Source organism: Larus michahellis, chromosome 1 (genome assembly GCF_964199755.1).
Source record: "Larus michahellis chromosome 1, bLarMic1.1, whole genome shotgun sequence".
NCBI classification, from domain to species: domain Eukaryota; kingdom Metazoa; phylum Chordata; class Aves; order Charadriiformes; family Laridae; genus Larus; species Larus michahellis.
The window spans coordinates 191,793,503-191,809,887 of NC_133896.1; the positions used below are offsets into that span (position 1 = coordinate 191,793,503).

A 16,385-nucleotide genomic window follows, 5' to 3' on the forward strand; every position below is an offset into this window, starting at 1 on the left:
GAGTAGAAGAGCGTGGCTGGTTTGGCTAAAAATTAGTTTTGTTAGGAATAGGTAAGTAAACACCAGGAATTTAAAAAAAAAAAAAAAAAAAAAAAAAAAAGTTAATGCCGGAGCTGGTTTAGAGCCCAACTGGATGGCAAATGGCTGTGAATAACTTTTATCTTGTTCCAAGAAACCTCCTGGCTGCATTGGAGATCTGTGCTCTGGAACAGCTCTCCAGTGGGAAATGTATGGGTAAAAGGACTGACTGTTTTAAGATCGGTCTTGATGCTTTTATGTAGGATCCATTTGTGATGGATCTTGATGTACGATAATGGAGAAGGGAAATGAAGCAGCAATTGCAGGTGAATAGGCTTGATTCATGAGGTCTTTTTCAGTCCTTGAGCCCTGACAGTCCAGCAACAGAAAATTTAGATCTGCTGCATCCAGACAGTAGTGAAGCAATAAAAAGGTTTCTGCACAAAGGATGCGTTTACTTTCCAGTTATTAAGCAATTTTCTTGTCTCACCTCCTTAGTAGAGGGATATATTGATCCATACATAATGTATGGTAAGGAGCTCTACTGTATACATGTGTCTTTTTTCCCTTTCTTTTGGTTTGGAATGACAACTTTTGTATGTCTGAGACATGTTAGTTGTTTCATTCCTGGCCTCTTGTTTGGCACAGGTAAGTAGATTCTTTACATGGTTCTTTCTGGCTCTGAGTTCATTTTGACTGCCAAAGCAGTGGGTATATTACTTTCTAAAACGTATTTGGTTACAGAGCAAATTGAATTTGAAGAGCCTATGCAATGGCATAGGCTTATCTTCGTGTCTGATCCCTGTTTACTGCTTTACCAGATACTTTCTTTTTGATAATACATATTTATTAACATTGTTGAAAGCTTTTTATCAACAACAACCTTTGTCATAGATGCTCTCAATGTTTGAGCTTACATACTTTCCCTGTGTGATAACTTGCTTGTGATTTGAAGAAAATAGTTCCTTGTTGAGGGGATCTGTAAAGAGTTCATTGTGAAGAATCAAGGAACGTTTGTCACATAAAACACCAAAAAGACCAAATTTCAAATGCTAAAACAAGTTCAAAAGATTTAAATAAAATTTTTAAAAGCCTTTATAAGTTAGCCTGTGGTGATTTTTATTATTATTTTTTTTTTAGCTAACCCAGACCCTGAAAAAACTTTCAAATGGCTTTCAACGGTAATATGTGAGCCTTGCAGTGGGAATTGGTTAAAGGTGTTTTAGTGATCTGTACTATAGTAGAAACGTTTCTCTGCAGCTGTCAATATAGCGCACTCTGGCATTCTGCATGGTGCCTTTCTATGTTGCTAAGTCTGAGAACATCAGTTCTTTTTTATGTGTACCCTGATTTTTGGGTTAATTAATTTGGGACAAAATTTCTGCAACGCTTTCTGAACATGAAAATTCTTGTGTGTTGACCTTAAGTCATTAGCAGAATCAGAAGTCTTAATCTAAATGTTTAAGTATTTATCATGTCAGGTGCAACGTTACTAAGAATCTTCAAGATCAGTCAAACTTTTATTTCCACTCTCTTCAGAAAGTTCCTTATTGTAGCTGCATTCACAGGCTTGTCCCATTATTGGTGAAAAGACAGAAAAGTATGTCTCTGTGATGGACTGTAATCCCAAGGGGTCACGTTCAGGTTGTTTGAATTCCACCTTAGTTCTAACTTCAGAAGCTGTTAGCTGCAAAAGTCTCAGACGCAGACGAGGTCATCCACTGCATCATGACCTAATCCTAGCAAACCCATTGAATCCATTGCTTCTCCTGTTTTGACCACGACATGACCATGGCATTCCCTACATGCCTGTAATTGTACAAAACATGAGGTTGCGAGGGGACAGCCAGACGCCAGCCATCAAAGACATGCCAGAGTTAGAGACAACATAGAGACAGTATATAGATGTTGCCTTTCTCTTTCCCCAAAAAGAAAGATAGGCTATTTGTTGACTCAGGCTATGTTAAGTTTATCCCCAAATGCAAACAGTATCAGCAGCAGGAAATTGGTTAAAGCACTCACTCAGAATCAAGGAGATCTGAAGTTTTGTGAGTACCACAAAATCTGAACCTGTAGCTCCCGATTCCAGCAGAGTCCCCTAGCCAGGAGGCTCTGGCATATTCTAAGTTTAGGCTTTTTTTTCATGTTGTCTTCAGGAGTTTGGGTATCTTCATCTCAAAAAATATAAGATTCTAGAGGAAAACTACACAAGAAGGTAATCTGCCTTTTTCTATTGATGTAATGGGGTTTCCTGTATGATTTAGGTGATTGCCTGGGTTCTGATTCCTGTTTTAAAGGCTGGCTCTGTATTTTCCATTTAGAAGCTCTTGGGTTAAAGGAGTTAAGCATTTCCAGCATGGACAAGATCTTAGTGTGTTGCACTCCAGTTTCTAGTGGTCCATCTTCAGCAGCAGTGACACAGGTTATTCGATAATCTGGTGTTCACAGCGTTCTCCTAGATAGGAGCAAGCTATGGGGTTAGTCTGCTTGAGCATAGCACGGAATTTAGCCTACCTACCAACTGAGCAGGAAAACCTTCTTTTCCTGAATAGGAATCTACTCTCAGAAAACTTGATGTACTCTACTGAAATTGGCCAGAAGAGTGACTAGAGCAGGCCTGAACCAGATATCTACTTGAGGACACGCTGTCTACGCTTAATGATTTGTGTCATTTGGTATGAGGTAGCTTTCAGATAAATGTGCAGAAGCACAGAGTTGTCCTCCGGAGGCAGCCAGTGAATCACCCGGCTGTAGCCCAGTGTTTGCTTTAGATGCTGCAAAGTGTAAGGTGTGTAACATCAGATGTTTTCAGTTTGGCCTTATGTCTCATTTTTGTCGTGTGATGATTGTGTAATTTGCTTGGGGCTTCTTCCCTACAGTTTGTGTCATGACAGAAGGATTTCACATTACCAAATGTCACCTTTTGAATTGTCAGCGTCAGGGACTGTTTTCCTCACTAATGATGTGAAGCAAAACTGTGTTGTAAAGCGTTACCTCAAGATTTATTTCATAGTTTAGAAACCTATGTCTGAACATTTGTTGGTGGAAGTGCAATGTTGGTAGGATCGTTGTTGCTGGACTCAAGTGAACGCCTCTAATGCAGGCATAAAAATAATTGTATGGGGTTGAGTGTGAACAAAGGAAGTGCTGTAGGACTGAACTGTCTTTCCATTTCTTTGTATTGACACAGAAGACCTTTTAATCTCTCCAGAACAGCAAACTCACTTACCTGATGCAAGAATTGCATCTGAGAGAGTAAAATTTCAGTGGGACAGAGCTGTTGAGTGTAAGGGGGTTTGGGTTTTTTGGTTTTTTTTAGATCCGCAGTTATCATTAACCTTTTTACTAAGAACAGGATTTAGTCCTGGTTTTGCACACTAGAAACTCTAGTTGTGGAGCCATTTACCTAGTTTTCCCTCTTTCTGCTAAATCATGTAGAAGCTTGAATTAGGAGATTCATGGAAAACTGAGACACCTCATGTCCTGCTAACTTAGTTTTATGGCTTCCAGTTAGAAATGACCACTCCCAAAGGGGTCCCTTTAAAGAAAGATGTGTGTGGTATTTATTTTAGATATTAGAAGGAATTCCACCGCTTATAATCAGAATAATTTTTGTTCTGCTTTGTTTTTATTTTAAGTGCACCATCTGAATCTGCATTGTATTCGTTTATATAATTATCTCGAAGCCTAAACTCAGAGGTTTTTCAAATGAAAGTGCATGTTATTAGTAGGTTCCAGGAACTCAGAGTAGTACATCTTTAGAGGTGTCTGCCACGGGTAGAAATAAACATTTGAGTTGGGCACCAAATTTTCACTTGGCGGCATTTTCTGGTATTAATTTCCTGCTTGAGTTTCTGACACTATATGTGTTGTAATACTCAATCACAGTTTGCACAAACAGAATTTTATTATATCCACAGAGCCTTCTGTGTATTTTCATCCATAGTTTCAAAATACTTTACCCTAGAACTTGGTAAAATTGTTTCAGCATTTATGTGTATGCTATTGATTTTCTTAATCAATACATCATATTCATATGAGTAATATTCAACAAGTCATATTCATAGAATCATAGAATTGCCTGGGTTGGAGGGGACCTTTCAGATCAGCTAGTCCAGCCATCAACCTAACTCTGACAAAACCCATCACTAAACCATATCTCTAAGCACTATGTCTACCAGTCTTTGAAATACCTCCAGGGATGGTGACTCAACCACTTCCCCTGTCAGCCTGTGCCAATGCTTAATAACCCTGTCAGTGTGAAAATTTTTCTTAATATCCAGTCTAAACCTCCCCTGGCACAACTTGAGGCCATTTCCTCTTGTCCTATTGCCTGTTATTTGGGAGAAGAGACCGACCCCCACCTCACTACAACCTCCTTTCAGGTAGCTGTAGAGAGTGATAAGGTCTCCCCTCAGCCTCCTGTTCTCCAACCTAAACAACCCCAGCTCCCTCAGCTGCTCCTCATAAGGCTTGTGCTCCAGACCCCTCACCAGCTTTGTTGCCCTTCTCTGGACCCACTCCAGCCCCTCAATGTCTTTTTTTGTGGTGAGGGGCCCAAAACTGGACACAGTACTCGAGGTGAGGCCTCACTAGTGCCGAATCCAGGTGGATGATCACTTCCCTGGTCCTGCTGGCCACACTATTCCTGATGCAGGCCAGAATGCTGTTGGCCTTCTTGACCACCTGGGCACACTGCTGGCTCATATTCAGTCAGCAGTCAGTCAACACCCCCAGATCCTTTTCCGTTGGGCAGTTCTCCAGCCACTCTTCCTCAAGCCTGTAGTGCTGCATGGGGTAGTTGTAACCCAAGTGCAGGACCCGGCATTTGGCCTTGTTGAACCTCATACCATTGGCCTCAGCCTGTCCTGATCCCTCTGCAAAACCTTTCTACCCTCAAGCAGATCAACACTGCCACCCAACTCGGTGTCGTCTGCAAACTTACTGAGGGTGCACTCGATCCCCGCGTCCAGCTCATTGATGAAGATATTAAAGAGAACTGGCCCCAATACCGAGCCCTGAGGGACACCACTTGCGACTGGCCACCAACTGGATTTGAGTAACTCCGTATTCAAGTTATAATATATATGTATATACATACGTATATACACACACACGTGTGTGTGTGTTTGTCTGTATAATAATTTGAGGGGGGGAATATTAAGAAATTTGCATAAAGGGGGAGGGCTTCTCTGAATGCAAGCTCTGAGACAACAGAACTAGTTTCAAATCAATGTAGCCAAAACACTCTAGTTTCAAATCAATGTAGCCAGGTAAGTATGCAGAGAAAAAATAAGTCAGCATAGTAAGTTGAATATAATGATGCTGAAAAGGCCTTTACAAGTAATTATACTATGTAATTTCATTTTTGGCACAACGAGGTGGGGAGAGGAAGTTGAAGTTAATGCTTGTTCCCTCCAAGATCTCTCTTCCCTGAATCAACGTGCTCTTTTGTAGAAGCCACTATCTACACACCAAGAACTGCTGAGATTCGCTTGTGCTGTTCACCTCTTAACCACAGCCATCAGTACTAGTGCTTAACTTTTTAAACTTTCCGGTCTGCAGTACTATATGGCCAAAAAAAAAAAATCTGATTAGAAAAACACAAATTCTAGTGGTAAAAACTGTTAGATGATTCAATTGTAGCTTATCCTGAGTGTTGTGAATGAAATGGAACGTGATTAAGCAGTATGCACAAATATTAAGTATTAGTCTGAAAAAGTTGCAGATCAGTACTGCTCAACACAAGTGTTAGGAAATTACTCTCTCCTTGAGGAAAAAAAAAAAGAAAACACGCAATGCAGTTAGATTAGGAGTGCAGATTATTTTTCCTGCTAAGAATAAAAACATTTTCATCAAAGTTTCTCTGCGTTAAGAATGGTATATCACATTTGACTCCCTATGAAATGCAATGATTTATGGTTCATGTGATATTTAAATTGGAAGACTATGAGGGAGAGAACAATTTTTTGACATAACTCTTCCATATAGTCAATAAATAATTACCTTAAGTCTAAACCTAAAACAGCAAACGAAATGGAGCAATTTAATAATGTAGGTTGCACAGCACAAAGTCTGTGTCGTGTTACCACATTAACATCTTTGTTTCATGGGTACTTTTTGTCAGCGAAGTATGATAGAGTTGATTACTGTGCTGCACAATTGCTTTGGAAAGAATATATAAAAACTTTTTATTGTTGGAGTCTCTCAAAAGACTAAAATCTTCCTTCTGCAGGCTCCCAAGTTTAACTTCATGTTGGTGAAGTTGCACCATTCAAAGATGTGGGCTTGTAGTCTTTTTAAATCACAAAGTTGCTCAGTGGTTGTTGTTTAGAAACAGGTGAAATGAAAGTATATTTAACATTTGAACATAGAAACCATTGTTACCTTTTTCCTTTTGACTTACGTGAGGACATTATAAAAGAAAACTGATAGCTGTATAAATGATAGTGCTATAGGAACCTGTTATCCCTGCACTTTGCCTATGAGAAGAGATTTCACATCCTGTTGTTTTTTTTTGTTTTTTTTTTTTTTTCCTGAATATGTATGTATGGTTTCATGGGAAAGATCAGGATCTCATTAGGATGTAATCTTTAGAAATACTGTGTTAGGCTTCTTAGCTTTCTGCTCTTTTATCCATTATTCCAAAGTCTCTGTGAAGGAAAGTGATGCCTTTTCCCCTGCTTTTGAAAGGAACTATGTGAACGTTTTACCTTCAGTTTTTCCTTGCGTTTGCCAGCCTGCAGTCTACTGATAGATTTTTGTAGCCAATTAATATATTTAAATTGGTGTTGCTGATTTGTCAGCTGCTGTTCCCCAGCCTTGATGGCAAAAGTAGACAGATGGATGGGGGAGGGGATTGCTTTGTCAGGATTAATTTAGAGCATAAAGAATACGTTAAATTGACAGCATTGCCAATTGAAGTCGTCTTATGGCCTGCGTCCTTGCAGTGTTCACTGTTCCTTCTCCTGCCTCTTCCCCAGCTCAGGCCTAGCAGTAAGTTCTGTGTTTGCTTTTCATCTTTGTTATTACTCTCCTTGATTACATTGCACCTAATAAATGTAAAGTTGCTGATTCTTTTTGACAGCTTTTTTTTAGTGCCTGTTAACCTAAAGTACTAATTTGGAAATATTTTCCAGGCACAGCTTGCAAGACAAATGTAGACCAACTGGTGGCGGTGATGGTTGTTGTTACTGGTTTTTGTAATTAACTGTGGCTGCTGGGAGCCCAAAATAAAACTTTGAAGTCTTAGCCATTATGTAAAAGACAGAGCGGCGCAACTATTTGTGGCATCTGGGACTATTGATTTACTGCAGCCCGCCAGTGTTGGAGGGGCGTGCTGCTACGTCAGCCGCGCGCTCTATTGTTTCAATGGCTGTGGCCTTTGTGTTTGATCCCTGTCGGCGCTTGCGTCAGTGATGCATATCATCGCCCTGTGTGATGTCAAAGTGTGGGTGTTCGGTTATGGAGCCATAGTTAACCTAATGTGCTGCAGTAAATCCTGAATGCTATTTCCTCCTGGGGATAACAGTGATTCATCGCCGTTCACATTAGACTAATGCTAAGTATAGCAGCGTTCATGAGCCGCAGTATCCACATAGATTAGTATCAAAGTCACTGCAGCTTTCTAAACGCGACGCCAGAAAGTGTTTGTTTGCATCCAGATCTGTTTGTGCGCCTCCTTTCTTAGGTGTAAACTGATTAGCAGTTCAGCTAAAGGTAAATCCTGTGGAGGGCCTGGGCTGGAGTAATCCTTTGTAACTTAATTATGTTAATTAACGTAAAAGCTTTCCGCTAAAGAACTTGGATTGCACCAGCCAATGACGAGCGGTAGGCCGGAGCGGCGGTCCAGCGGAATGGCGGAGGAAGCCACCCTCACGGGGGATGTCGCCGCCCGAAAACCCTCCTCGCCCTCTCCTTGAAGCCCGGGGGCCGCTTTGTGCCCGGGGGGTTGCCCGCCGGCCCGCGTCCCCGGCCCGGGCAGGGCGGAGCGGGCCGCGGGGCGGAGCGGAGCGGAGCGGGCAGCCGCGCACCTGAGGGAGCCGCCCCCGCCCCGCCTGCCGCCCAGCAGCCGCCCGGCCCCGGCCCCGGCCCGCTGCCCGGCCCGAAATGAGCGGTAAGGCCTGCTCGCTGAAACACAACGGCGGGGCGCGGCACCGCGGCGGACGGGGGAGAGCTGCGGTGGCTGGAAATAAAATAAAAACGCGGGGGAAATCCGAGAGCCGCCAAAGCCGGCCATGAGCGGGCTCCGGAGGGGAGGGGGCAGGGTGGCCGGCCCGAGGGGGGAGGGGGGCTGCGGTGTCCCCGTCACGGCGAAGGGAGCGGGCGGGCTGCGGGCTGGGAGGCCATGGCGAGCCCGGGTTTTATAAGAGCGGGGCGATGGGCGGTTACTGCCCCGGAAGAGCATCGTCTGCCGGGCTGGGAGCTCCGCCGCCCGCCTCAACATGGAGCGGTACGGAACGGTTGAAATGAAAAGAAATAGCGTATCTAATTAGGGGAGGCGGTGGCGGTGTCCTCAGATTGTCAGGAGTTACGGTGTTGGCGGCGCCACGACCCTAGCGATTACACAGCGCTTAATTGTGCTCGGCGTTTGTGGTCGCTGTAATGAGGTTTTTGCAGCCTGCTCGAACAGGCGTGTTGGGGAACTTCACCTGCTGTCGCCGGGGCCGGGGGGAAGAAGGTATTCCTCTCGTTCTCGGGATTTTTTATGTTTTTCCCGTTTCAGGACGCATATTCCAAGTTTTCTGTGATCTTCGATAGGCACCTTGATTTTTTTTTTTTTATTATTATTATTTTTAAAACTTAGAACAAAATTCTTCCCTAGACACTTTACAAGTTTTCCCTTTCATAGTAGTGACATAGCGAATTTCAGGACAACAATAAACTGAGAGTGCGGTGAAACATCTCTTTCTTGAGTTCAGTTGAATTAAATAAACCATTACTGTGTTTGATTCATTTTTCAAGAATAAAGTGCAAAACATAGCTACGTGTTTGTTTTGTCTCCCACAATACTATTCCTCTTCTAATACAACAAAACTTACATACCTGAAAGTGTATAGAAGATTCGAGACCTCCCCTTACAACAGTCAAGTCATCAACATCCATAATGTAGTGATTTGGATGAAGTCAATTCCATTTATGTGCAATATAGAAAATCAGATGTTTGCTTAACACAAATTCCTGGCGCTGTTGTTTGATGGTGCTTTATAATCGGTCTCACCTCATGGTAAAACATACTGTCTTTGTCACGTACCAGCCTAGCCAATACCTAGAAGCATGAAAATTCCTCTTGCAGTGTATTTCACTGAAGTAGAGTCAAGATCTTCACATTAGTTGTTTTTAAAAGGAAAAAAATAATAATATTTTACAGTATATTAGCATTTTATCTTTAGATACAGGAAAGCTGTTTTAATTTTTGCAGGTAGTAATATGCTTTCTGTCAAGAAATCAGTAATTTCACTGTGAAGACCCTATGTTCATTCAAATATATAAAGTCTGCCAACTTTTTTTCTGTGCTTTTCATTTTCATGAATGTTCCTTTGCAATCAAACTTCATTCCACAGCCACTTTGAAATCCAATCAGAAGTAAATTAGAGTTCACCCTTATGTCTTGAATATTAAAAATATATTTTCATTAATTGTGGAACTGTAAAGTGCTAAAGATGGGATGCAAATTTTCAAACTACTAATCTAACACTGCAATAATTTTTCAGGTCCATACATTGCCTTTATGTCTTTATTTTTGTGGCTGCTAGATTATGGGTATACTGAGAATGGCTTTGTGGATCAACCTTTGTACTTGATTGGAGATAACTGCTTTTTTTTTGTTTGTTAGAGAGATTAAAGCACTAAATAAGTGAGCTTTAAAAAGATTGTTAAACAATATTCTTTAGATGTTTAAAGTAAAACAAAACAAAAAAGCCAAACACAGAAGTACCTGTCAGTTCGCAAAGAAGTAGGCTGTTTTTGTTAGAGTTCCTTGTTTCCCTGAAGACATTGAGTTTGCCGTAGAAAGTTCAAGTAACTGTGGTCTTAATTCTCAATTTACCTGAAATTTAAATAGTTTAAAATTGTGAGTTTAGTAGAAGTGTTGGTCTTTTGTATTCATTATGGAAAAACTACAAGAAAGCAATACAAAATGCAAGCTCTGTAAAATTCACCCTCTGATGTAAGAATTCAAACCATTATTTGGTTGAATTGCAACTTATAATAAATATGCTTCCATTACTGTTGACCTGTTTTTTGTTTACTGTAAGCTAATGTTCTAAAGCACTTTTTCAGCTTTTGTTTTGCTGGTTTTCACTTCACTTTCATTTATTTTTAGAAAGAAAATATATCTATATTCTCCTGAATATATCTATATTTTCCTGAATACGAGGTATTCTCCTGAATATCTCATATTCAGGAGAAACTTTTGTGGGAACGTTTTTGAGTTTCAGCTGAGCAAAAAGACCTGAAGAAGGTTCAGTTCTCAGTTTATAATTTACTGTAGTCCTCATATTCTTTGCTGTTACACAGGTCAGTTAATCTCTCAATTAAGACCTTGTTCTTAAAAAGTCTCTTCCCCCTTCCCCCAGCTGTGGGTTGACCCTTCATCGATAATAAAGCTGTGATTCTTTTTAGGTAGTACATTTCAAAACTTCTGTATCTTGTGAAGAAGTCCCTATGTATCAAGTTGGATTACACGCTGCTTTTTTAAAGATTGCTTTTTGTTCCTTTTCCCAGCTCTTGGCATTCGGATATAGTTATCTGTATTTTTCCGTCAAGTTCATACTTAGCAGAATGAGGTATGCTAATCTTATATACCATACTTTAAAATTACTTAGTATTTTCCATTTGCAGATCTTAACTGAGTTTACAAAACATTAATGTGGAACTATGAGCGCCCTTTCAGAAGTATTGAAACTTCACTAAGAATTGGATCAGTGCTTTTGGTAGCCTCACTACTACACTGAATTGGAAATTTGGAGAATGTGGCCTGGAGTGTCTGAATCTCAACCCTATGCACTTGCCACAGAACCTGGTCGGATTATATTGTGTTTAATTATTAAAGAAAAACTGAAACTTTGGTGATTGTCGCCTTGTGTATTTTAAACACAAGAATATAAGGATGTCTGTAGGTGGTCCCTCTTGAAGCCTGAGCCAATGTGCTTGCTCTGATTAAAGGGGAGAGCATAACGATAGGGCAGGCACACACAAATAACTTCCTTGTTTCTAGCTTCCTGAACCAAAAGTAATACTTGTATTTTTTACGGCTCTTAACGGATTACCTCTCTCAATTTGTTCAATTTCTTCTGAACCTAACCTTTAGTTTCCACAATGTTCTTAAAGCAAGGAGTTCCACAATTTAGCTGTGCCTTTCATGAGAAATTCCTTTATCTGTTTTAAACCTTTTACCTGGTGATCTAATTTAATCTCTGGGTCTTGCACGTGAGAAACTGTAAGTGATCTGTCTTCCCATTTTTAGGCAGTTTGTAGGCGGGTTGTTTTTTTTTTGAATAGGTCTTTTACTATTCCTCTGCTGCTAGTCTTTTTACATTTTAACCATCTTCAGATGGAAGAATCCCGGTCTCTTTAATCTTTCCTTATAAACAGGTAGAAAGCTACTGTAAACTTCTCTTTTTTTTTTTTTTTGTCCTTTTCTGGTTCTGTGTGGGTTTTTTTGAAAGGTGTATGACCTTTCACATAGCACTCAAGCTACTGAGGTACCACATGGATTTATAGCATAGTGTAATAATGTTTTCTGCTTGTTCTCTGTTCTGTTAGTAATGATTTTTAATGTTCTTGTTCTTTCTGCAAATGCCACTGAACAACAATCAGCTGGTATTTCCTTAGAAATATATGTAGTAACTCCATAGTCTGTTTATTTACAGCTAATTTATGGCTTATGGTTGTAAATAAATACCTCTGTTTTTGTCCAGGTGCATTACTTTGCACTTACAGACACTTTCTTCTTCTTTTTTATCATCTGGTCATTGAGCACTGTGAGATCTTTTGCAGCTCTCTGAGACCATACCAAAGATTTGTCACCTCGCTGTTCATTTCCTTTTCCAAAAGATTTGTTAATACATTGGGCAGGTTCTTCTTTGCTTGCCTGTGCGACACCTTTGGTCACTTTGGGCACTTTGAAAGCCGATCAATTACTACTTCTCTTTGTTTCCTGTTCTCAAGCAGGTGAGTTATTCATGAGAAGCCCTTTTCCCACTTTAACCAAAGGCAGCATTACTTCTTTAAGAGTTTTTGAGAGAGATTGTCAAAAGCTTTTTGAAAATCTGAGTATGTCATAGCGTCCCTGTGCTCTTTGAAGGTATCAGATTTTCCAGGCAGTACTTTATCTACAAATGCCTCCATAACGCCTCCCCATTGTGTCATATTTACCTAAGTGTCTGCGAACTCTGTTCTTTCCGGTTTGCATGGTACAAGGATCATCGTGGTATCACAACTTTTCCCATTAGTAGGAGTAGACTTACTGGTTAGTATCCCATTTGCCACCTCCCAGTCATCTGGTACTGAGACCACTTTAGGTGATAAGACCATAGTAACAGAGCAGCAATTTTGTAAGTGATTTCCTTTACAGCTCATAACTGAATACTCTCTGGTTTCACCAGTTTGTTTCAAATACTTTTTTTGTTGGTTTTGGTTTCTGTTTTAAAGTCACGTCTGTTGTCTTTTCATCTTGGGACAATTCTTTTGACTTGTCATCTGTCAAGAAATTTTGACATAAGGTCTTCTGTGAGCTTACTGACAGAGAAGGGAAAAATATCAGCTGGTGAATTTTTTTTTATTTTGTTTCTGGGGTTTTTTTCTAACTGTTTCTTAAGTTTCTAAGAATGCCCTTTGCTATAATTTTATCTGTACAGTTCATTGCCTTTGTTTATCCATGTTATCTTGTATATTTTTCACAGAGACTTTGCAGTTCAGTATGTTCTTTGAACTTTAAATGCTGCTGTACTGAATATTTTTGTAACCCATTCAGGTCCTGCTCAGGTTCCAATGATGTCCCCAAATGGTTCAGTGCCTACTATTTATGTGCCTCCTGGATATGCCCCACAGGTATGTCTCTTCATTTGATTCTTATTTTATTTCTTTTCGTGCAAGTTACAGGAGTAGAGCTTGAATAGCTAATTCAATAAATTGATGTGTGAAGTTTCAGAGTCACTGTGGTCAGGGGGAGATGAGGGGAGATGTCCTGTAGTATCTCTGTGATGGGAGACTTGTCATGTGGTCTTTGTGCTTGTTTAGTTATATATTAACTACTTACATGACAATAACAAGCACAGTTCCTTGTTGACTTCAGGATCATAGTGTACTCAGTGCTCTCTGAACATAAAATACAATCATGACCCAAATAGCTCATTGTGCAGGACGTGAATTCTGGGTTAGTGGATGTTCTCTCTTGGCACCAATATAATTTTATGTATATACATAGCTCATGTTGGAAAGTTCCCTGCAGGTAAGCAGTAAAACAGATCAATTAGAAAAAGTGTAGCAAACAGTGTGGAAAAAATGGCAGCTGTCCACTGGGGATATATTATCACATAATACATGTTTCTACAGCTTATCTTAAAACAGGGCTCTGATTTTCTCACAGCTGCGCAATTCCTAATTTAGGTGCCTGAAAATTAAGTGTGAGCTAGATAACCTGGACATTCTTTAAAGCAGATTAAAAGGATGATTCCTCTCAGCTATTTTGGACACCTGTATTATAACGAGATGTGTGGCTTTTTACATGGTGTCTCTTTCTTTCCCTCAACTATAAAACAAGCCTAGGGGTCAGTAGGTCAGACCTGGAAGGTAGAGCAGATGAATACCACCCGCCATAATGTAGGTCTTTCCCATGATGTTCTGTTGTTGTGACCGGCCTACCTCCAACTCAGTGTGCACCCCATGGTGTACACTCAGAAGAGATTACAACACATAAAATGCAATCAAAGAACCTGCAGTGTCCAGCAGATGTTGGACTAATTATCTGCACCGCATGAAAAATTGTCCTCTAGCAAAAGAAAAGGCTGTTGGGTTGGCCAGACTAATACATGGCATCTGTGTGGTTTTACCTTTCATCTGTTGAAAGCTGGCTGATAAGTTGATTAATGTATCCTTCATAGCATAGTTGAGTTCCCAAACAGGCAGAAGAAATGTGAATTAAAAATAATCAGAAAAGTCCATTTATCTTTAGGTCATCGTAAAAAGTTTTGATTCCTATTAGAATTCATTTTTAAAGAACTGGAAGAATTTTTGAGATAACTGAAATGCAAAATTTTACCATACTTAATTTCAATTGATGAAGTACTGAATGTTTAAAAAGTTGTGTAGCCTGTGACAATCTGAGTAATCTTTATGAAATTCATTTATCCTTCCTTTGAGGCCAGCTTGCAGCAGACAAGCTGAAGGCCTGGGCCTTGCTGGGGCAGGCTCGTTAGCCTTTCACTGGAGCTTGTTAGTTAAAGCAGGTGTGGTGCTAACACAGCTCTCTGACTTTGGAACTAAAGGTGTCTCCCATCTATCCAGCTCAGAATACAGGTGGAATGAGCTCATATCTGCTGTTTTCATCTGAGTAGAAGTATCATAGTCCAGGAAAACCTGTAGTTTGTAAGGCGTCTGAAGTATTTACTGCTGACAAAACATACCAGCTGTTGTGGTTTATGATGGAAGTTCCTGTTACAAGCCAGAAGATTTGATAGTAGTCTTGCAAACAGGAAAGTCTTAACACTATCGAGCTAAGAATTATCCCAGATTTAATGCAGTCCCAGAAAAGTAACTTACATGGTTTCTTCAGGTATAGTATATTTTTAAATGTCAGCAACTGCAGGTTTTGAGAGAAAATGGAAACCAGGTAAATGTCTAAAGCCATCAGCCTGGAAGAACAACTTCAGCATAACCATCTTTTGTCTATCTGTTTTCATTTAGTTTTATTGTACCTCTGCTTGCTTCAATTCCTATTTGACAGTGATGCAGCATACTGTCCTCTGTTGGAAGTTTGGGATTACTACAGAATAAAGCATATTTATTTTTCTTATATCACATAAATAAAAAGTGATTCATAAGTCGATTTACTTCTCCGTTCCTCTCCTTTTGGAACTGTAGTTCTAAAACTCTGAAAGAAAATACATATCACAGAATGGTTTGGGTTGGAAGGGACCTTAAAGATCACCTAGTTCCAACCCCCCTGCCATGGGCAGGGACACCTCCCACTAGACCAGGCTGCCCAAAGCCCTGTCCAGCCTGGCCTTGAACACTTCCAGGGATGGGGCATCCACAGCTTCTCTGGGCAGCCTGTTCCAGTGCCTCACCACCCTCACAGTAAAGAATTTCTTCCTAATATCTAATTTAAATCCACACCCTTCTAGTTTAAAACCGTTACCCCTCATCCTATAACTACGGTGTCTGATAAAGAGTCCCTCCCCATCTCTCCTGTAGGCCCCCTTTAGGTACTGGAAGGCTGCTATAAGGCCTCCCCGGAGCCTTCTCTTCTCCATCTCATCTTTATTCATCCTCTCCAAGCTGTCTGTAATGCGTTTTCTAGTGATGTTTGGTTGGTTCACTCAACCAAGCAGGCCTATGCCAGAACTATGTGTTTTGCTAGCACGATTAGGATTATAGATAACTTGTTTCTTTTTAAACTTAAGATGATACACTTGACATGGTGCACTTACTGCTTTTTGGAGGGTTTTTATCTATGTAGTTGCATGGTAGAGGCTTACGGTTGAGTTGATGTTTGATTTGGAGACATAGTTACAAACTTGTCAAACTTTTCATTTTACACTATTAAACTTAAGGTCCTTGCTGCTATGAATCGAGTATCGTATTTCTGAGTTACTTAGGCTATTAGCAGACCCAAGAAAACAAATAAATTATAAACTAAGTAGCCTGGGTTTTATGGAAGCTGCTTCCTGTGTAGTCTGAATCTGCTCATAAATTCATGATGAATTGCAAGGTTTTTTGTGTAAGCAAAAAGGACCTAAATAATTAAAACTGTGTTTCAGCGTTTAGAGAATTTTATTGGACAGCAGAAGTTCTAGTCGTATTTAGTGCTGTTAATATATCCTGCGTTTAGATGCCACACAGCTATGGTTGCACAGATGTGAAGAGTGTTGTCTTTAGTGAAATTACTCTTTCCCAATAAGGGACAATTTCCATATACTGAAAATAGTCAGCCCATTTTTTAGAGTATGTATGTATTTTAAAGCTGTGTTTACTTAGGTCATTTATATTCATTTCCAGTTCTCTGTTTATGTAAGTAAGGTGGGATCAGCTCCATTGCGTACATACTTTTATGTCTTCTGAATGTTATTGCATATGCATGGAGATCTTCATTCTACCATTACACCAGAAGCATACAGATGCATCTACATAACTGTCTTTCTCAG

General features: G+C 40.2%; 1 protein-coding gene across 8 annotated transcripts in view; it reads left to right on the forward strand.

Moving 5' to 3' along the window:
• Positions 1–16,385, forward strand: part of FNDC3A (fibronectin type III domain containing 3A) — a 123,473-nt gene that overhangs the window by 54,664 nt on the left and 52,424 nt on the right. For 7 of the 8 annotated variants that reach the window (XM_074565820.1, XM_074565830.1, XM_074565855.1 and 4 more), the window contains one exon: positions 12,995–13,071. In XM_074565820.1, the coding sequence (XP_074421921.1) occupies positions 12,995–13,071 (77 nt within the window). Of the gene's footprint in view, positions 1–7,745; positions 8,135–12,994; positions 13,072–16,385 lie in introns of those variants that run through there. The other variant, XM_074565875.1, reaches the window with a different exon arrangement.